The sequence below is a fragment of the Cervus elaphus genome, chromosome 1 (genome assembly GCF_910594005.1).
Source record: "Cervus elaphus chromosome 1, mCerEla1.1, whole genome shotgun sequence".
In the NCBI taxonomy this organism is placed as follows: domain Eukaryota; kingdom Metazoa; phylum Chordata; class Mammalia; order Artiodactyla; family Cervidae; genus Cervus; species Cervus elaphus.
Genome location: NC_057815.1, coordinates 96,931,475 through 96,954,369, shown reverse-complemented (window position 1 = coordinate 96,954,369; position 22,895 = coordinate 96,931,475). Strand labels below are relative to the sequence as shown.

The window sequence follows — 22,895 nt, the reverse complement described above, 5'->3', positions numbered from 1 at the left end:
CTTGGTAGAAAAGTGGAGACAGTGACAGGCTTTATTTTTTTGGGCTTATAAATCACTGTGGATGGTGACTGCAGCCATGAACTTTAAAGACACCGACTCCTTGGGAGAAAAGCTTTGAGAAACCTAGACAGCATACTAAAAAGCAGAGACATTACTTTGCTGATAAAGGTCTGTCTAGTCAAAGCTATGGTTTTTTCAGTAGTCTTGTACAGATGTGAGAGTTGGACCATAAAGGAGGCTAAACAACAAAGAATTTGTGCTTTCAAACTGTGGTGCTGGAGAAGACTCTTGAGAACCTCTCTTACAGCAAGGAGGTCAAACCAGTTGATCTTAAAGGAAATCAACCCTGAATACTCTTTGGAAGGACTGGCACTGAAGCTGAAGTTCTAATACTTTCACCACTGGAATTGAAAAGTCAACTTATTAGAAAAGATGCTGATGCTGGGAAAGATTGAGGGCAGGAGAAGAAGAGGGTGACAGAGGATATGATTGAATAGCATTGCTGAGTCAATGGACATGAGTCAGAGCAACCTCTGGGAGACGGTGAAGGACAGGGAAGCCTGGCATGCTTGCAGTCCTTGGGGTCACAAGCAGTTGGACATGACTTAGTGACTGATTAATTATCTAAACCTAATCATTAACAGTGATTAGGAAACAGTGACAGACTTTATTTTCTTGGGCTCCAAAATCACTGCAGATGGTGACTGCAGCCATGAAATTAAAAGACGCTTACTCCTTGGAAGAAAAGCTATGACAATCAATCCTAGACAGCATATTAAAAAGCAGAGACATCACTTTGCCAACAAAGGTCCGTCTAGTCAAAGCTATGGTTTTTCCAATAGTCATGTATGGATGTGAGAGTTGGACTGTAAAGAAAGCTGAGTGCCAAAGAATTGATGCTTTTGAACTGTGGTGTTGGAGAAGACTCTTGAGAGTCCCTTGGAGTGCAAGGAGATCCAACCAGTCCATCCTAAAGGAGATCAGTCCTGGAAGTTCACTGGAAGGACTGATGCTGAAGCTGAAACTCCAATACTTTGGCCACCTGATGCAAAGAGCTGATTCATTAGAAAAGACCCTGATGCTGGGAAAGATTGAAGGCAGGAGGAGAAGGGGATGACAGAGGATGAGATAGTTGGATGGCATCACCGACTCAATGGACATGAGCTTTAGCAAATTCAGGGAGATGGTGAAGCACTGGGAAGCCTGGGGTGCTGCAGTTCATGGGGTCACAAAGAGTCAGACACGACTGAGCATCTGAACAGCAATGACAAATCATCAGTCCCAGTGGTTATTGCTTTATGCAGGACAAGATCTGAGTTGTCCTTACTAGTCGTCCTTACTGATTCTATGATCTATACCAGTCTTTCTTCCTGATAATCTCAGTGTTTGGGATGAGCATTTTTGTTTGCTTGGATTTGTTTAAAGATTTTTGTTTTCTGGAAAGAACGCTAAATTGCCAAAGAAATCTTGGTTACTATTTTATAGTTACTTGGCTTCTTTAGATTCTGCCAACTTTTTTGACAACTTGAAACCTTACCATAGCTTTTCACTTTTTTTAAAAGTAGTCTTTCTCATGTTACATCTATCCATCCCTTCTGTATTGGCAGAAGTGTTAATTCTCCTGAGAAAGCATTCTGACCAGTCAATTCAAAGTAGAGTTTTACTATTCATTCTTATATGGACATCTTGTTCTATTCATAATTATATCCTTATTTGTGTGTTTGCTTCATGTTTGTCTTCTCCAGTAAACGTAAGCACATGAGATTAAGAACCATGCATGTTTTGTGTTCAGTATGAACAGCCAGGGACAAGACCGACTGAACTCATTTGGGACCAATAAACAGTTGAATGAATAAATAATACTTATCAGTGATACACATATTCAAGCGATTTAAGGGATGCAATAATTTCTATGATCTATTCGGCTTAATGACATATTTCTATCCCTGTTGCCCATGTTTAAGTCAATATGAGTTCCTAGAGGTAATGATGTAACTTGATTTTAGCATTATCAAAGTGAATTAGGACAAATTATATTAACATACTCATGGTCTCATGGGTTCCTGGAGGTAATGATGTAACTCGATTTTAGCATGATCAAAGAGATAATGAAGTTATATTAATATACTCATGGTTTCTATCAATAAGCACAGCTGGATCCCTGTAGATATATTCATCACTTATTCTCCAGTAGTGAGGTTAGGACCTGTCATTGCTCTCATGGGGGCTTTCCCCCTGAGAGTTCCATGGGTACATAACTCTCTCTCTCTTCAAGTTCTCATATGACTCCATTAGACCTTATATTATAGGTAACAGGCCAAGTGCTGGAGTCCGTTGACCATCATCCAACTCACTGGATTGTCAATGGTTGTCTAATACCTATAATGGCCTTTCTCCAAACTGAGATATACTGAGAGCCTGCAGTAATGACTAGGGCAAATACCTGCAAATAATGACTTTGATTATGATTATAGTGATGGCCCCTTTTCAGGGCACTCCAAGAATTCTCTTATTTTCTCATGATGGCAGTAGTCTTTCACAGAAGCTGCTGTTGGGGGCTACCTTTCTGGTATCTCTATTTTATGATCATATAGAATCTCAAAGCAATTAAGTGACTTATCTGAGGAGAGAGATCAGCAGATGTTACCACATAATTCATGTTAGCTACTTCCTGGAAGTACATATTTTTCCTCAATATCACCTTGATCCAGAGGACTTTTCCCCTTTTGATCAAAGATTAAGAAGAACATCTCAGTAGAATGTCTCCTTTCTTCCATGGACTGAATTTATGATTTGAGACTCACATGTGAATGTATTGCATTTGCCTGCTGCATTTTTCAGGGAGCAGGTAAGCCTCTGATCAGTCTACAGTCTGTATAAATTTTCAGGGTCAGATTTTTCTAGGAAAATACATCAATGCACCTGTCTCCCTTTGATTTATGCTTAAGTCAATATTGAACTTTTTGAAAATGTTATTATGTGTCTGTCACTTTTAACAAGATAATATGGTACATGAATCATGGACTTTTAAAGGAGAATGTGTATTTATCTAAAAAAAAAAAGAAAGGAACAAGAGGGTCTTAGGTTCCTATGCCATGTGGGACTTTGTATCACTGGGACAAGTTGTCAGACGATCTCAATTTGAGTTTTCTCTTTTAGAATATGGAAATATTAGCTATTTCATCTAATCCCAAGGTATTTAAGAGTATGAAATTTGATCTCAATTTGAAAATTCATTATAATCTGGAGAAAACATGACAACATTAAAAAAGAGGAGAAATAGAGAGAAATGAAGAGGATTCATGCTTATAAAGCAATTATAAAAGTATACTGAAAGAAGAGGTATAAATATTACACTAGAAAGAGCAGTTTATGGGAATAAGGAAACCTGGACTACAGTTATCATTCTGAAATTTTACTGGCATTAGGCACCCAGAATAATGATTAACTATTAGGGACAAATGTATGACTTAATGACTGAACAACAAACAAAATTAGGGACAAAAATAATGCTCTCTGCATGGGAATAAAGAATAATAATATCCCACATTGTTGCTGTTTAGTCGTTCAGTCGTGTCTGACTCTTTGAGACCCAGTGAACTGTAGCCTGCATGGCTCCTCTGTCCATGGATTTTCCAGGGTAGAATACTGGGTGGGTAGCCATCCCCTTCTCCAGGGGATCTTCCTGACCCAGGGATCAAGCCCATCTCTCCTGCAATGCAGGGTTTTTGTATGTAAACTGAGCCACCTGGAAAGCTCACAGGAAGCTTAAATGAAGATAAAACAAATTATCATGAGTAACAAATGAGGTATGAGTCATTAACGGTGCTCGATAGGTTATGACAGGAAGATGGCATCTAGAGAGGAGAAGTTGCTTAAGACTTTGTGTAAGTTTGAAACTCGTGTTATTCTTTGAAGAATAAATTTGAATTTTATCAAGGACATAGAGCATCTCGTCAGGAAGACTGCACTTTTTAAGTATCTCCTGGATACTAGTTATTTTAAGTGGTGCAATCCATGAAAAACTTCAAAGAAACAAGATAAAGAAGCCCTTCAATAATTTGAAGACTTTTTACAATTCTTATTCTGACCATTACATTACTTTTATTGCAACAATGTACCTGAAACTAGCTTTTTCTCCCCCTTGTAGGAAAATGCTGGGTTAAGAATCACTCCTCCACTTTGTTGAGAAGAAAGAGGGTAACAAAATAAAATAAAATGAGTTTCAATATATCTCCCTCCCCAGATTTAGGGACATCTAATAAGAGCATTGATTAAGGTAAGTAAGGACCAAGAGGATGTCTTCTCTGGATAATAAGGCCTCCCAGTGGTCTCCCTACCACTGAAAGGTTGTTGTTGAGCTGTGAAAGATGCCCGGATTCTTGGTCTCCGTAGGAGGCGAATTCAATCTGGGGCCAATGAGGAGGCTTGACAGCTCAGAGCTTTTGTGTAATAAAGTTTTTTTAAAGTGTAAAAGAGATAGAGAAAGCTCCTGACCTAGACATCAGAAGGGGGCAGAAAGAGTGCCCCCCTGCTAGTCTTTAGCTGCATGTTTTATGTCTGTTAGAAAGCTATTCATCAGATCAGAGAGACACCTCAAGGCTGACGGAGTTTCACCAGGCCCCCCTCCCATAATATGCATTTTTGAGAGAGGATGGCATGAGGTGTGTCATCCCCCAGCCATAAAACAACTGATATGAATGCTGGTTTGTTGAGCTATTGTCAGCCCAAGGTTTGAGAAAAGAAGTTAGTCATAGGTGGAACCATTTTGAAGAAAGGCAAATTCCAAAGCAAATACATAGTTTCATTAACATAGCTTAAGAAAAACATTTCTATAAGAAAAATGCATTGGTTAGCTCAAGGTTTGAGAAAAGTTAAGTTCAGGAGGAAACAGGTGCCATCATGGTAACACAGAATTTTAAGAGAAAAAAGATCTGATGCTTGTAGTTTGTTTCCTCCTGCCACTTAAGGGAGAGATGAAAAATGTCTGATGCTTGCAGCCTATTTCCTCTGTTTGGAGACCCCTGGCCTTTCTGCCTGTTACCCCCTCACCACCAATAACAGGAGTACGGGGGTGGGTGGGGAGCTGCAGGCTTCTGTCAAGACCTCCACCCTGCCCTCCCACCCCACAACCTCAGAGCCTGGTTTTTGCTCTCTACATTGAGACTTAAGGACTAATCTCGTGATTGTGTTTATTGCTGCGTCACTCACCACGAACCTGCAGAATCTCAGGAAAGCCCTCAACCCCTGTTAAATAATGTCCACATCTCTTCATATCTCTCTCCTTAAACCCAGCAGCCCCTCCTGCCCAACTCCTTAAATCATTCTACTCTTCCTTCTGGAATCTACAGTCAGTCATCAACATAACCTAATATACAGTAACTTTGCCTCCTTCTCCTAATATAACCTTCACTTTACATTAACTACCTGTCCAGCTGAAATCTGTGTTCTGAGACAAGGCTTCCCTAGCAGCAATCTCAGTGGTGAAAATTTTCTTACCCACTTTCCTCTTAATGCTGTATTGTTCCATGATTTTGAATTTGTAATTTTTTCATACTTTGATTTTTTTTCCTCCAAGCTCTTTTCTTAAGTCATCTTACTTAGTTTTGTGGATTCAATGTGACATGAGAGGGTTAAATCAATATCAAATTGCCAACATAGTTGGAATTAAAATCGGATGCAACTAGCTCAATTGTTTATACAGCCCTTCTAAGTGAGATGACCAGAAGTAATCTGAAATTCACAATGCCTAACCTGCAATCATCTTTCATGTTCTTTCTCAAACATCTGCTTCTTCTACACCATTCCCTATAGGACTATACAAAAAATGGAGTCATTATTGTTCTTTCTCTGATGCCTACATTCAATGTATCAGGAAATCCAGTAAGCTCTACTATTGAAATGCACTCAGAATTGGGTAATTTCTCACTGAGAACCTGCACCAAGCCATCATTAACTGTTGCGTAGATTAATAAGATGAATACAAAGAATAATGAAATGGGTGAAAGCATAGTAATCCAGATTTCATTCTCACATGGAATCTTTCCTTGTAACACCTACATTTTGTGTCCTTAGACACATTTTGTCACTATCTTCTAATAGTAAGAATATTTACATTGATTGAATCCTGTTAAGTGCCAGGTGATATTGTAATATCCACTTGACACATTAAGAAATTGAGGCTCCTACACTCTACTTAGTACCCAAGATGACTCAGAAAATAATAAAAAATAATCAAATCTTACTTGGCATAGCTTAACTGTGCACAACTTGAATGAAAGAGGACTATTGTTTGAAAAATTGCAGGAAAGTATGGACAGAATATGAGACTGAAAGGATTTGGGGAAAGAAGCAAATGAATCAGTGAGCATATAGGATGTTCAATTTCACAGTTATCTGGAATTCTTCAATTGCAACATATGCTCCTGTAATCAATACATAGACCATCAACTGTCCTAGTCATAATGTGTGAAAGCCTACAATGCTGGTTTGCACTATCACTTCAGTTTGATAATGAGCTCAAGGGAAAACTGATGGCCAACTGATTTTGAGAGACACCCAAAGTCAGTTATCTAGTATGAGGTGGAGTTAGAATTTGCATCCAAGTGTCCCTAGCCTGGAGTCACACTTCAAACTCTCTGATGACTGAATTTCTATAGTATCCCGCTAACTGGGAATTATGCATTCTATGTATCCTCTTATCCTCTGAGACTACTGAAACCTAGAAAATGATATATTAAAATTTGTGTTGCTAGAATATAATGTTGTTCTTGATATAATGGTCTTCACTGTAGCTGAAAGGGTAAAGAATCTACCTGCTACACAGGAGACCTGGGTTCGATTCCTGGACCAGGAAGATCCTCTGGAGAAGGGAATGGTGATTCATTCCAGTATTCTTGCCTGAAGAATCCCATGGACAGAGGAGCCTGGCAGGCAAGTCCATGGGATAGCAAAGAGTCGGACATGACTGAGCAACTAACAGTAAACTTAATGCCATAGTGGTAATTGCAATGAAATGAATTGAATTATAGTAACCTATTTTACTGCATGAATTTTTTTTTTGAAAATATGAATTGGGAGGCTAAAAAAATCTAATTTTAACATTTATTTATTTTTATTTTTTGGCCACACTGCATGGCATGTTGTATCTTAGTTCCCCGACCAGGGATCAAACCTGTGCCCTTGCTTTGGGAACATAGAGTCTTAACCACTGAATCTCCAGTTAAGTCCTCTAACAAATTTCATTCTAAGAAATCTCTACAATCATCTTGTAAATGTCTGTTTACAATTCTGAACTTAAGATTCAATCATTTATGAGGATAGATGATTGGGTTATATTATCTTCAAAATTCTTTAAGCTAGAACATTCTGTATTTCTACCATTTTTAAAAATTAACTTTTGTTGTTATGTCCATGTTAAATTGAGCAAATTCTGATATAAGGTATACCTTGGACGTAATTATGTTTCTAAGCACAGTTACAACCCAGATCCTCTTTTCTCATTGATACAGTGCATTTTCTTAATTCATAAATAACCCCCATGAAGAACAGTACAGTCATGACTGAGTTCATTTTTGCCGGGATAACCCATGACCCACAACTGCAGATCCCACTCTTTCTCGTGTTCGCGCTCATCTACCTCCTCACTCTGGTTGGGAACCTGGGGGTGGTCACGCTGATCCTGCTGGACTCTCGTCTCCACACCCCCATGTACCTCTTCCTCAGCCAGCTCTCTCTGATGGACTTCGGTTACTCCACAGCCGTCACTCCCAAAGTGATGGCAGGATTCCTCATGGAAGACAAGGTCATTTCCTACAATGCTTGTGCCGCTCAGTTTTTCTTCTTTGCTGTCTTTCTTGCTGTGGACACTTTTCTCTTGTCCTCAATGGCCTATGACCGTCATGCAGCGGTGTGTAAACCACTCCATTACACCACCATCATGACACCAAGGGTGTGTGCCTGGATGGTCGTAGGCTGCTACGTCCTTGGTTTTCTAGTGGCCTCTGTGCACACTTGGAATGCGTTCAGTCTCTCTTTCTGCAGATCCAATGTGATTGATCACTTTTTCTGTGATGCTACTCCCGTCCTGGCTCTCTCATGCTCAGACAGCAACAGAAGCGAGATGGTGTTTTTTGTTTTGGTGAGCGTCAATATCATCTTTACTATCATGGTCATCCTGGTCTCTTACCTGTTTATCTTTGTCACCATTCTGAGGGTGCGCTCGTCTGAAGGACATCAGAAGGCCTTTTCCACCTGTGCTTCCCACCTCACTTCCATCTCCATCTTCTATGGGGCAGGCGCCTTCATGTACCTACAGCCCGGCTCCCGCCATTCCATGGACACAGACAAAATGGCGTCTGTGTTCTACGCCGTGGTCATCCCCATGCTGAATCCGCTGATCTATAGTCTGAGGAACAGAGAGGTCAAGAGCGCCTTAAAAAAGGCTGTGGGGAAAGCAAAGTCTTCTCTAAGATTCATATCTTAATTATATAGAAACAACAGTAGTGTGGTTTCATATACCTGAAATCAAGCTAGGGAAAATACTGATTGGTAGGTCAATAACTATCTAAATTTTTTATGTGCTTTCTCAGGTTCTTTTTGAGTCTAGGAAGCAAACATGTGGACAAAATGAATTCTCAGGAATAGTAACTTTGGGAGAATCAACCATGAACCTATAATTTATATTTCAAAATTTGTTTTTAATTAATTTTTACTGCATATTTGTTTCCATATTCACCCACATTCATATGTATATTTATGCTTATATGCGTATTTCAGTACATGCCTACATGCATCTTACCCATGCAACCACATGCAACTCACACACTCATGAGTGGACAGAAAAATGAGTTCAAGAGACAAATGGGACTTGTCTAGTTTTATAGTATAGCTTGAAGCAATGGTTTTGGTGTCTGATAATACATTCTTAAATATTAACCTGTATGTTTTAAAATAGAAATAAACATTTTATATGTGAATTAAAAAAACAACTGACAACTCTTTATTTGAAGCTATTTCATTTTAATACTTAATATTTGTCCCAAATATTCTTTGCTCTAGGTTTACTATGGAGTGCTTTTGTCTTATTCTTTTTTCAATGATAATAGACATCATTATATGAACCTCTTTTTGAAACTTTTTCTTTCTTTATTTCTTTGTGGCTCCTCTGGGTCTTCATGGCCTCGTGCAGGCTTTCTCTAGTGTGATGAGCAGGGGCTGCCCTTCAGTGTGGTCCACAGGCTTCCCACTGTGGGCTTCTCTTGCTTCGGAGTGCAGGCCCTAGGGGCTGGGCTCAGCAGTTTCAGCTTGAGGCTCTAGGATGAAGGCTCAGTAGTTGTGGCTCACCGGCTTAGTGCTTGGCAGAATGTGAGATCTTCCCAGACAAGGGATGGAACCTGCATCCTCCACACTGTTAGGCAGACTCTTAACCACTGGACATCTATATGAGCATCTTTACTTAGCTCAGTTTTCATCTTTATTGACACATTACCCAGACTATCATCTTCATGTGACAATTTTAATGCAAAAAGAATAGCAGAAACTAATCAATGAATATAGTAAAGTTGCAGGATATAAAATTAACACACAGAAATCCCTTGCATTCCTATATACTAACAATGAAAAAACAGAAAGAGAAATTAAGGAAACAATACCATTCACCATTGCAACAAAAAGAATAAAATACTTAGGAGTATATCTACCTAAAGAAACAAAAGACCTATACATAGAAAACTATAAAACACTGATGAAAGAAATCAAAGAGGACACAAACAGATGGAGAAACATACCGTGTTCATGGATTGGAAGAATCAATATTGTCAAAATGGCTATTCTACCCAAAGCAATCTATAGATTCAATGCAATCCCTATCAAGCTACCAACGGTATTTTTCACAGAACTAGACCAAAGAATTTCACAATTTGTATGGAAATACAAAAAACCTCGAATAGCCAAAGTAATCTTGAAAAAGAAGAATGGAACTGGAGGAATCAACCTGCCTGACTTCAGACTCTACTACAAAGCCACAGTCATCAAGACAGTGTGGTACTGGCACAAAGACAGAAATATAGACCAATGGAACAGAATAGAAAGCCCAGAGATAAATCCACGAACCTATGGACACCTTATCTTTGACAAAGGAGGCAAGGATATACAATGGAAAAAAGACAACCTCTTTAACAAGTGGTGCTGGGAAAACTGGTCAACCACTTGCAAAAGAATGAAACTAGAACACTTTCTAACACCATACACAAAAATAAACTCAAAATGGATTAAAGATCTAAATGTAAGACCAGAAACTATAAAACTCCTAGAGGAGAACATAGGCAAAACACTCTCCGACATAAATCACAGCAAGATCCTCTATGACCCACCTCCCAGAATATTGGAAATAAAAGCAAAACTAAACAAATGGGATCTAATGAAACTTAAAAGCTTTTGCACTACAAAAGAAACTATAAGTAAGGTGAAAAGACAGCCGTCAGATTGGGAGAAAATAATAGCAAATGAAGAAACAGACAAAGGATTAATCTCAAAAATATACAAGCAACTCCTGCAGCTCAATTCCAGAAAAATAAATGACCCAATCAAAAAATGGGCCAAAGAACTAAACAGACATTTCTCCAAAGAAGACATACAGATGGCTAACAAACACATGAAAAGGTGCTCAACATCACTCATTATTAGAGAAATGCAAATCAAAACCACAATGAGGTACCATTACACACCAGTCAGGATGGCTGCTATCCAAAAGTCTACAAGCAATAAATGCTGGAGAGGGTGTGGAGAAAAGGGAACCCTCTTACACTGTTGGTGGGAATGCAAACTAGTACAGCCACTATGGAAAACAGTGTGGAGATTCCTTAAAAAACTGGAAATAGAACTGCCATATGACCCAGCAATACCACTTCTGGGCATACACACTGAGGAAACCAGATCTGAAAGAGACACATGCACCCCAATGTTCATCGCAGCACTGTTTATAATAGCCAGGACATGGAAGCAACCTAGATGCCCATCAGCAGATGAATGGATAAGGAAGCTGTGGTACATATACACCATGGAATTTTACTCAGCCGTCAAAAAGAATTCATTTGAACCAGTCCTAATGAGATGGATGAAACTGGAACCCCTTATACAGAGTGAAGTAAGCCAGAAAGATAAAGAACATTACAGCATACTAACACATATATATGGAATTTAGAAAGATGGTAACGATAACCCTATATGCAAAACAGAAAAAGAGACACAGAAATACAGAACAGACTTTTGAACTCTGTGGGAGAAGGTGAGGGTGGGATGTTTCAAAAGAACAGCATGTATACTATCTATGGTGAAACAGATCACCAGCCCAGGTGGGATGCACGAGACAAGTGCTCCAGCCTGGTGCACTGGGAAGACCCAGAGGAATCGGGTGGAGAGGGAGATGGGAGGGGGGATCGGGATGGGGAATAAGTGTAAATCTAAAAAGAAAAAAAAGAAAAAAAAAAAAGAAAAAAAAAAAAAAAAAGAATAGCAGAGTATAAGGGAACCGAACAAAAACATGTTTTAATTCATTCAAGTAAAAATAACAACTTTTAAGTTTACAGTAAGCCTTGACTCTTTGGCTTCAGATGCTCAGCCCAGGACACAGCTTATGTTTCTTCCTTTCTGTATACGGTCAGGTCACCAGTGGACAGATCTCCATTCAGGCTCAAATTAGAGGCTGAACTGACTGATACTTACTGCACTCTAAGAATAACCTAGCACAGATTTAAATTTGAGTATGACTCATTCGGAGATATGACAATAATTATAAGGATATCTTTTACAGAGAAAACAATATCAAATTAATTGAGTCTAAAGAGAATTTCTTTGAATTATCATTTCCCTATGTAGTAGTTTTTCTGTGAATATTTTTTTCTGAGCTAAATGAATTTGAATGCATATATAATAGAAAACATGTGAAAATGTATATTTATTTCAAAGACATGGAACTATCATTGAGGGCTCTTGTAGTTTGACTTGAAGTGCCAGCGTGTCCTGTTATGGAATGACAGATAATTAAGTGTGTATCCTTCAGAACCAAGTGAAAGATCATAGGGACAGATTATCTCTCCTAATAGGGAGGGGATATCTCCTTTTAAGAAAAAAGGAACTGGGTTTTGCATTTTCTGTGAGCTATGCTTATAAAATGGGAAAAGCTCCCTGGAGATTTAAGGGTGAAAAATCATTTTTGGCTATGCAATTTGCAGATCCCAGTGGAAAAGCAAAGATATTGAGTCCTTTGATCAAAATGTATAGTACTTTTAAGTTGGCAAGGACAGAGTATTAAACCTAGAGCAGAACCTTGTTAGCACAAGATCTGAGTGACGGCATCACATTCATGCTTATGAAGCCAGCCCTGAAGAGTCCTCCCCTTCTTAGATATAATCTCTTAAAAATTACAACCATTAATATTTAAAATTGTTAGTCTCCTGCTTTTTAGGTCATCATGAAAATGCAAATCAAAATAACAATCAAAGAACACTGCGCATTTTTCAGAATGGCCAAAGTCCAGAACACCGACAGTATCAAATGCTGCTAAAGATGTGGACAGTTGAAAAAATATTACCATCTTGAAGAAAGGGATTTCTGTGGAGCACATTTTGAGACAAGTAGCCTTATTGCGATCCACTTTTGACCATATATCAGCTATTCTGTACTGAAGACGAACACCCTTCTTAGCAGAAAAGGATGGTTTAAGTGTAATATTAATACTTAATATTTCTATAGCTTGAATTCTCACATATACCTCTGCTCTGTGCTTTTTCCAAGTTACTTAACTTCTCAAATGTGTTTATTTTTTTTTCTTTCTCATTTTTAGAAGGCAATCATAATAATGTCTACATGGGAGTTTTTGGTGAGTGCTGTATTAGATAAGGCCTGGCATATATGTTCAGCAGCCATATATTATATTATGTATGTTATTGGCATAACGTACATGAAAAAGTGAAAGTGAAAGTCGCTCAGCTGTGTCCAACTCTTTGTGACCCTTTTCCCATGGACTGTATAGTCCACGGAGTTCTCCAGCCCAGAACACTGGAGTGGGTTGCCTTTCCCTTCTCCAGGGGATCTTCCCAACCCAGGAATCAAACCCACGTCTCCCGCATTGCAGGCAGATTCTTTACCAGCTGAGCCACAAGGGAAGCCCATAGCATACATAATACTATTATTATATATATACACACACATATATGCACTATATGCATTAGTAAATGAAGGCAACATTCCAGTCATTCTAAATGCTAACAGTACCTGAATTGTACTTCTCTGACCATAATCATCACATTTTATTTGCAGCATAATAATTTGTATGTATTTTTTATACCCCAGTTTAAAATGTAAGCTTCTATATTTTCTGGGGAAAAAAGGCTTTAATATGTTGTGTGTTCTTAAGGAATCCTTGTAAGTTAATAAAAGAATAGCAATAACCATAATAACATTTTTGAGTGATTATAACTTTAGGCACTGCATTGAGATAACATATAAAAATTACCTTTCAAGCACATTATGATACAATGATATATCTAGTAGCATCAGGTTAATCTTATGAAAGTGTTAAAGGTTTCATAGCAGAAAGCATAGAATCTGGTGTTTAAATTTAGTTACGTCTGTTTGCACTTTATATGTTCGTATGTCTGATGCTATATGGATAGTCTGCATCATGAACTTAGAAGAAAGATTCTAATGTATTTCTGGTAATAAAAGTAGAGCTGTTTCTACCAGGACAAAAACAATAAACACCAAACATTGTCAGTCTAATATTTATTGAAAGATATGTGCAGTCTGAATACTTTGGTGCATGAGAATTCTATTTGGTCATTTCTTAATAGAGTAGATATTCAGTTCAGTTCAGTTCAGTTCAGTTCAGTTGCTCAGTTCAGTTCACTCCGACTCTTTGCGACCCCATGAATTGCAGCACGCCAGGCCTCCCTGTCCATCACCAACTCCCGGAGTTTACACAAACTCATGCCCGTCGAGTCAGTGATGCCATCCAACCATCTCATCCTCTGTCGTCCCCTTCTCCTCCTGCCCCCAATCCCTCCCAGCATCAGAGTCTTTTCCAATGAGTCAACTCTTCACATGAGGTGGCCAAAGTATTAGGGTTTCAGCTTCAGCATCAGTCCTTCCAATGAACACCCAGGACTGATCTCCTCTAGGATGGACTGGTTGGATCTCCTTGCAGTCCAAGGGACTCTCAAGAATCTTCTCCAATACCACAGTTCAAAAGCATCAATTCTTCAGTGCTCAGCTTTCTTTATAGTCCAACTCTCACATCCATACATTACCACTGGAAATTACTCCCAAATAGTAAGGTAAATCCTAGGAATTATTCTACTGGGGCTTTTAAAACTCATAAGCTGTTGGGAATAACTTTAAGTATGATGGATCCTCCTTGAGAAATAGGATATGACTTGGTGCACAATTATACAAATTCCTAAGTTAGTGAGAATAAAATGTATTCCAATCTGAAACTTATCACCAATCCCAATGGTTTTTCCTTTATGTAGGACAAGAGTTGAATTATTCTTACCAGTTGTCCTTGCTTTTCCTATGATCCACACCAATCATTCCACCTGATAATTTGGTTTGTTTTTAAATTATTTATTTTAATTGTCCTCCTGATAATTTTGACATTTGGGATGAGCATTTTTGTTTGTTTGCATTTGTTTGTGAATTTTATTCTGTGAAAGACACTGAAAACAAACTCCCAAGGAACATGCCTTGCTAACTATGGGCAATCCCTCTGCCTTATTTAGATTCTGACAACTTCTTTGACAACTTGGAATCCTTACCATAGCTTTTCTTTTCTTTTTTTTTTTTTCTTACCATAGCTTTTCACTTTGTGTAGTTTTTCTCATGTACATCTATTCATCCTTTATGTATTAGCTGAGGTGTTGATACTCCTGAGAAAACATTCTGGTCTGTCAATGTAAGGTAGATTTTTATCTTATATGGGAACCTGCTCTATTTATAATTTTATATCCTCCTTTGTGAGTTTGTTTCATGTTTGTCTTCTCCAATAAATGTATGCATATGAGACTAAGCACATGTTTCTTTTGCATGGATATGAACACCCAAGGCTAGGACTATGGTTAAACTCATTTGGGACCAATACACAGTTGAATGAATGATAATTCTAATCAATAGTCCAAACATTTCAGATGAATTAAGGCATGAAATTCTTTCTGGGATCCATTTGGCTTAACGGCAGACCTCTCTCCCTATCCTCCCATGTTTATGTCAATACTGGGCTCTATAAATAAAGATGTAACTTGATGGTCATAGAGAATTAATACACATTATGTTAATACACTCATGATATCCCTCAACAAGCAGAGCTGGATTCCTATAGACACATTCATTACTTCTTCTCCAGTAGTGAGGTTAGGACCTGTTGTTGCTCTCATGGGGGCTTTGTCCCCTGAGAAGTCCATGGGTGTGTAACTTTCTCTCTCTTCCAGTTTCCAATCACTCCATTTGGCCTTATATTATAGGTAACAGACCAAGTGCTAGAACCCCTTGACCATTCATTCATTCAAATGATTGTCAGTACTTGTCTAACAGATATGATGGCTTTACCCAAAGTGAGAGGTACAGGGAGCCTGCAATAATGATCAGGGCAGATAATCATGACTTTGGTTGTGATGATCACCATTTTCAGGACACTACAAGGATTCTCTTTTTTTCTCATGACAGCAGAAATCTTTCAGGGAGGGTGTTGTTTGGGGCTGCCTTTCTAATATCTCCATTTACTAGATGAATATATAGAGGCTTAAGGAAATTAAGTGATTTATTTAAAAGAAGAAGACAGATCAGCAGCTCTTACTGTGCAAGTCATGTTAACTACTTTTCTGCCCTTCAGTAGTTTTTTGTTTTTTTTCAAAATCTCTGTTTACTGTGAAGAACTTTTTCCTTTGGTCAAAGACTCAGAACTTTTCAGTGGAATGTTTCTTTTCTCTGATGGACTGAATTTCTGATTTGAGACTCATATGTGAAAGTGTTGAATTTGCCTGTTCATTGTCCAGGGAGCCAGGTAAGCATCCAATTAAATCTGCAATCAGCATAAAATTTTCAGGGCAGAGGTAACCAGAAAAATACATCAAGGCACCTGTTTCCACCTCTATTTATTCATAACTGAATGCTGAACATTTTGAATGGAATGTTACTATGTGTCTGTGATTTTTAAATAAGAGACTGTGTCACCAACACCATAGAAATTCTTAAGGAGGATATGCATTTATCTTGTTTAAAAAACAAAAGAGACAAGAGGGTCCTGAGTCTCTGCCTCCCCATGCTTGACTATGTAGAATTTAAACAAGTTGTTAAACCTTTCTCATTTAAAAATTTCCTCTTTTGGGGTATGGTAATCGGTAATTTTAGCTCCATTGGCTAATCCCAATGTCTTTGCATCTCAACTGGAAAATTTATTAAAATCTGTAGAGCACATGACAGTATTTATGAAAAGAGTAGGAATAGAGAGTGATAAGCATCGGGGGGTGGGTTCAGGCTAATAGACCCGCTGTAAAAATACACTGAAAGTAGAGGTGTAAAAATCACATCAGAAAGAATTTACAGGAATGAGGAAACCTGGATTACAGTTTTCATTCTTTTAAAAAAATATATTTATTTTTGTTTATTTCACGGCACCAGGTCTTAGTTGTAGCACAAGGATCTCTTCCTTGCAGCATGTGAACTTTTATTTGCAGCATGTGGGATCTAATTCCCCAACCGGGAATCAAGCCTGGGCCCCCTGCATTGACAGTGCAGAATCTTAGCCAGTGGATCACTAGGGAAATCCCCCAGTTGTCATTCTGAAGTTTGCTGGCATTAGGCAACCAGAATTATTAACTATTAGATATATTGCCTGGTGAACTAGACTGTAAATTAGACCATGGTACCATCCCACTGACCAGAGGGACAAAAATGATGCTCTTTTCTTGGGAATAAAGAATAAAAATATATCATAATAATGATCATTGTATATAACTGTCTTCATCTTATACACTTTCTGATCAGGGAATATATATATATATATATATATATATATATATATATATATATATATACATACATACACATATATACACACACACACACATACACACATATATATATATATACATTTTTATGTCATTGTAAACCTTAGAATTAGGATACAACTGGATATACTGTAAACACTCACTCAGTGCTTGGAAAGAGAATAAATGTTGGATGAATAACTGAACAAATTCCAGCACTCTATGTGGCTTATTAATTGAGGTTACTCAAAACTTATGTAACTTTAAGGTGTAGAAGTATTTTTTTTTCTCTCTTTCTGGAGAGAGGGGAGAGGAATTCGATTGTATACTTGAGTGGATACAGTCCTTATCACTTGACTGGGATTCTGAAAGATAGTGTACTAAGCAAATTACCACTAGCTAATTGTATGTTTGATTCCCAAAGCGAAGCTTTTTTACCTCTTACATTGCCTGTGAATGATGAACTCAATAAATCATCTCACTCACGAATAAGCCAATATAATGAGCAAATTTTTGTGCCAAGTGCTGGTATAGAGAGCTTAGATTCCATATAAAATATTACGAGACTATGTTTTAGTGATCAAGAACTCCGGCTTTGACATGACTTCAAATATCTGCTCTGCTACTTGTTAGTTTTACGGACTTCAGCGTGTAAATCCTTGTCAGCGAGCTTCAGTTTCCCCATATGTGAAACGGGAATAATATCTCACATGATTGGGAGATGATTCAATGGAGGTATGCACAGTGTAATACAGTGTCCAGAAAACAGAAAGCACTCAGTAGTTTTAACTCTCATAGTTTAATTCATTAAGTTTCTCTGCTTATACAGTATAGATGATCCATATGGTGGATGAAGTTTAAATTAGGATAAAACAAATACAAGTAACAAGGTGATCAGTGGAGCCCCGTAGGTTTTAACGGAAAGGTGCTGTCTAGAGAGGAGGTGTTGCTGAAGATGTCACAGGAGTTTCGAAACCCCAGTTATTCTTTGAAGAATAAATTTGAATTGTAATTGAGGGCACATAGCTTCTTTTGCACTTTTTAATTATGTCCTGAACACCCAATATATGCTGATCCAATCCATAAAAATCTTTAAAGAAAGACTGCTAAAAGGTCAATACATGATTCAAAGATTTTTATAATTCTTATCAGTAGATTAATGTTATCACAAGAATGTGTCTGAAACTATTTTGTCTCCCCTGTAGGAAAATGCCCAATTAAGACACACTCCTTCACATTATTGAGAAGAGAAATGGTAAAAAATAAAATGAAATGTTTCCAGTACATTCTCCCTCCCCTGATTTACGGACATCTAATACATAGGCTTCCTTTGTAGCTCAGTTGGTAAAGAATCTGCCTGCAGTACAGGAGACCCGGGTTCGATCCCTGGATTGGGAAGATCCCCTGGAGAAGGAAATGACAACCCAGTCCAGTATTATTGCCTGGAAAATACCATAATCAGAGGAGCCTGGTGGGCTGCAGTCCATGGGGTCAAAAAGAGTCAGTCATAAGTGAGCGACTAACACTTACTTACTTAATATATGAGTATTGACTTAGGTAAACAATAAACAAGAGGGTATCTTCTCTGGATACTAATGCCTCCCAGTGACCTCCCTAACACCAACAGCAGGGGTCAGGAGGCTTCATCAAGATCCTCATCCTCCCTTTTCACCCCACAGGCTCATAGCCTGGTCATCATCGCCTACTTTGAGATGATTCCCTTTATCAGTGCATCACTCATTATGAAACTGAGGAATCTCAGGTCAGCCCTTAACCCCTATTAAATAATATCCACGTCTCTTCATATCCCTCTTTCTAAGCCCAGCAGCCACTCCTGCCCGAATCCTGAAATCACTCTACTGTTCCTTCTGGAATTTACAGTTATCAGCATAACCAGTATATGCTTAACTTCTCCCCTGGAAGTTCCTTCAACCTACTCACCCAACTGAAAACTGTGTCCCGGGACAGGGCTTCCCTAGCACTCATCTCAGTGGTGACAATTTTCTTTCCTTCTTCCCTCTTAGAGCAGTATTGTTCCATGATCTTGACTTTGTAACATTAGCATACCTTGATTTTTTTGTTCTCCAATTTCTTTCCTTAAGTGATGTCATTTAGTTTTGTGGATTTCATGTAATATGAGAAGGTTAAACCATAGCAATTGCCAATATACTTTGATTTAATGAAATCTGATACAAGTCCAATTGTTTATGGAACCCTTCTAAGTTAGATGGCCTAAAAAATCTCAAACTCACCATGACTAATCTGAAATCTTTCTTGTTCTTTCTCAAACATCTGCTTCTTCTACACCATTCCCTCGAGGACTATACAAAAAAAGGAACCAACACTGTTCCCTCTAATGTCCTACACTGACTATATCAGGAAATCCAGCAAGCTCTACTTTTGAAAACACACTGATAACTAGATTATTTTCACTACTTCGCTCACTATCACCTTGCTCCAAGCCATCATTAACTTCTGCATAGATTAATGAGATTAATGCAAAGAAAAATGAAATGGAAGAAAACAAAGTACCCCACACTTCATTCTCAAATGGAAGTTTTCCTTAACCTCATTGACGTTTTGGGTCCCTAGACAGATTCTGTCACTATCTTCTAACAGTAAGAATATCTAGATTGATTGAATCTGGTTAAGTGCTAGGTGGTATTCTTTATTCCATTTTACAGGAGAAACTTAGGCTCAGACACCCTGGTTAATACACAAGATGACTCAGAGGATAAATCAGTTCTTACTTGGCATAGCTGCACTGTTCATGACTTGAGTAAAAGAAGGTTGTTATTTGAAAAATTGGAGTAAAGTATGGACAGAATATGAAAGTGAAAGGATTTGGGGAAAGAAGACAAATGAATGAGTGAACATATAGGATGTTTGATTTCAGGGTTATCTGGAATTTCTCGATTACAACATTCACGCCTGTAATCAATGCATAGACCAATAACTCTGTCCTAGTCATATTCTGTATCACAACCCACTCCAGTATTCTTGCCTGGAGACTCCCCATGGATAGAAGAGCCTGGTGGGCTACAGTCCATGGGGTCGCTAAATGTCGGACTGGCCTGAGCGACTAAGCACAGTCATAATGTGTAAATGCCTACAATGCCAGTTTGCATTATCACTAAAATGATGGCCAAATGATATTAAGCAATACCCAGTCATTTCGTACAAGGTGGAGATAGAATTTGCACTCAGTTAGTCTTAGCCTGGACTTACACTTAAAGTGTAAGTGTACTCTCTGATGTCTTTATTCCTTATACAGGAGTTTCTACAGTATCCCACTACGTGGGAATTACTCATTCTATGTATCCTATTACCTGTGAGACTATCAAAGCCTTGAACATGATATATTAAAATTTGTATTACTAGAATAAAATACTGCTCTTGATACAACAGTGGTAACTACAATGAAATGAATTAAATTACAGTAACCTATTTTATTGCATGAATATTCTGTTTGAAAATCTGAATGGAAGGATAGCAAATCTAATTTTAATTAATTACTTTACTTTTCTTTTTTGGCCATGCCAAGTGGAATACGAGCTCTTTATTCCCAACCATGATCAAACCTGCACCCCTTCATTGGAAGCATGGAGTCTTAACCACTGAACCACCAGGGAAGTCCCCTAACAAATTTCTTTTTTAACAGATCTCTGTAGTGATTTTGCATGAGTTTCTTTGTTCTTATGCCCATGTTAAATTCAGAAAAGTCAGATATAAAGCATAACTTGAATGCAATTCTGGTTCTGAGCTCAGTTGCTACCTGAACCCTCTTTTCTCATTGACATAGTGCATTTTCATAATGCGTAGATAACCCCCATGAAGAACAGTACAGAAGTAACTGAGCTCATTCTTGCCGGAATAACTGATGACCCACAACTGCAGATCCCACTCTTTCTCGTGTTCGCGCTCATCTACCTCCTCACTCTGGTTGGGAACCTGGGGGTGATCACGCTGATCCTGCTGGACTCTCGTCTCCACACCCCCATGTACTTCCTCCTCAGCCACCTCTCTCTGATGGACTTCGGTTACTCCACAGCCGTCACTCCCAAAGTGATGGCAGGATTCCTCATCGGAGACAAGGTCATTTCCTACAATGCTTGTGCCGCTCAGTTTTTCTTTTTTGTTGACTTTCTTGTTGTGTAAACTTTTCTCTTGTCCTCAATGGCCTATGACCGTCATGCAGCGGTGTGTAAACCACTCCATTACACCACCATCATGACACCAAGGGTGTGTGCCTGGATGGTCGTAGGCTGCTATGTCTTTGGCTTTCTCGAGGCCTCCATGCACACTTGGAACACATTCAGTCTCTCTTTCTGCAGATCCAATGTGGTTGATCACTTTTTCTGTGATGTTACCCCCGTCCTGGCTCTCTCATGCTCAGACAGCAACAGAAGCGAGATGGTATATTTTATTCTGGCAGGATTCAATATCATCTCTACTGTCCTAGTCATCCTGGTCTCTTACCTGTTTATCTTTGTCACCATTCTGAGGGTGCGCTCGTCTGAAGGACATCAGAAGGCCTTTTCCACCTGTGCTTCCCACCTCACCGCCATCTCCATCTTCTATGGGGCAGGCGCCTTCATGTACCTACAGCCCGGCTCCCGCCATTCCATGGACACAGACAAAATGGCGTCTGTGTGCTACACCGTGGTCATCCCCATGCTGAATCCGCTGATCTATAGTCTGAGGAACAGAGAGGTCAAGAGTGCCTTAACAAAGGCTGTGGGGACTTTGAGAATGAGCTTGTGGTTGCTGGGGCTGAGAATGAGGGGGAAGGGATAATCAGGGGGTTTGGGATGGAGGTGCACACACCGCTGTATGTAAACTGGAGAAAGGGCCTACTGTGTTGGCACACGGAACTCTGCGCGGTATCGTGTGGCAGCCGGGACGGAAGGGGAGTGTGGGGGAGAGGGGATACATGCAGTGTACGGCCGAGTCCCTTCACTGCTCATCTGAAACCATCACCACATTGCTAATCTGCTACAGCCCAATACAAGATAAAAAGTAAAAATGTAAAATAAAATAGACCTAAAATAGCTGTGGGGAAGGCAAAATCTTCAATAAGACATGTATTTTAATTATGTATATACAACAACAGTATGGTTTCACACAGGTCATATCAAGCTAAGGAAAATATTGACTTGCTATGTCAACAATTATAAAAATGTTTTTACGTCTTTTCTCAAGTTCTTTTTGAGTCTAGAAAGCAAATGTGTTGACAAAATGAGATCACAGGAATAATAACATTGGAAGAATCAATCATGAACCTGTAATTCATATTTTTAAATTTCCTTTTTAATTGCTTTTACTGTATATTTGTTTCCATGATCATCCACACTTTCATAAGCACATTTATGAAATGTGCTCACCTGCATATTTAAGTACATGCTCACATGTACCTTATCCATACAAATCATGTGCAACGCACACACCTATATGTGGACAGAAAAATGAGTTCAAGAGACAAATAAGATTCACATTTTTTTAATACTATAATTTGAAACAATGGTTTTGGTGTCTGATAACACATTCTTAAATATAAACATGTATATTTTTAAATAGAAACAGTCATTTTGCATGTCATTTTATTTTAAAAAACTCTTTATTTGAAACTATTTCATTTAAATAATTAATGTTCATGCCAATCATCCTTGCTATAGGTTATTACTGAGTGCTTTTATTTTCTTCTTTGTTCAATGATAATAAACATCATCAAATGGGCATCTTTATCTCAATTTTCACCTTTATCAACTCTTTACCCAGAGTAACATCTTCATGTGATAATTTTAATGAAAAAAGCATTGCAGAGTATAAGACAAGGGAGATAGTAATGTAAGC

At 38.5% G+C, this 22,895-nt stretch overlaps 1 protein-coding gene and 1 pseudogene across 1 annotated transcript; both read left to right on the top strand.

Moving 5' to 3' along the window:
• Positions 1-7,537: 7,537 nt before the first annotated feature.
• On the top strand, positions 7,538-8,485 carry LOC122701145 (olfactory receptor 5B12-like). The gene has a single exon (XM_043914073.1). The coding sequence runs from the start codon at positions 7,541-7,543 to the stop codon at positions 8,483-8,485; it is 945 nt and encodes a 314-aa protein (XP_043770008.1). The 5' UTR covers positions 7,538-7,540.
• A 12,385-nt stretch (positions 8,486-20,870) lies between these two features.
• On the top strand, positions 20,871-22,135 carry LOC122701162 (annotated as a pseudogene).
• The last annotated feature ends 760 nt before the right edge of the window (positions 22,136-22,895 follow it).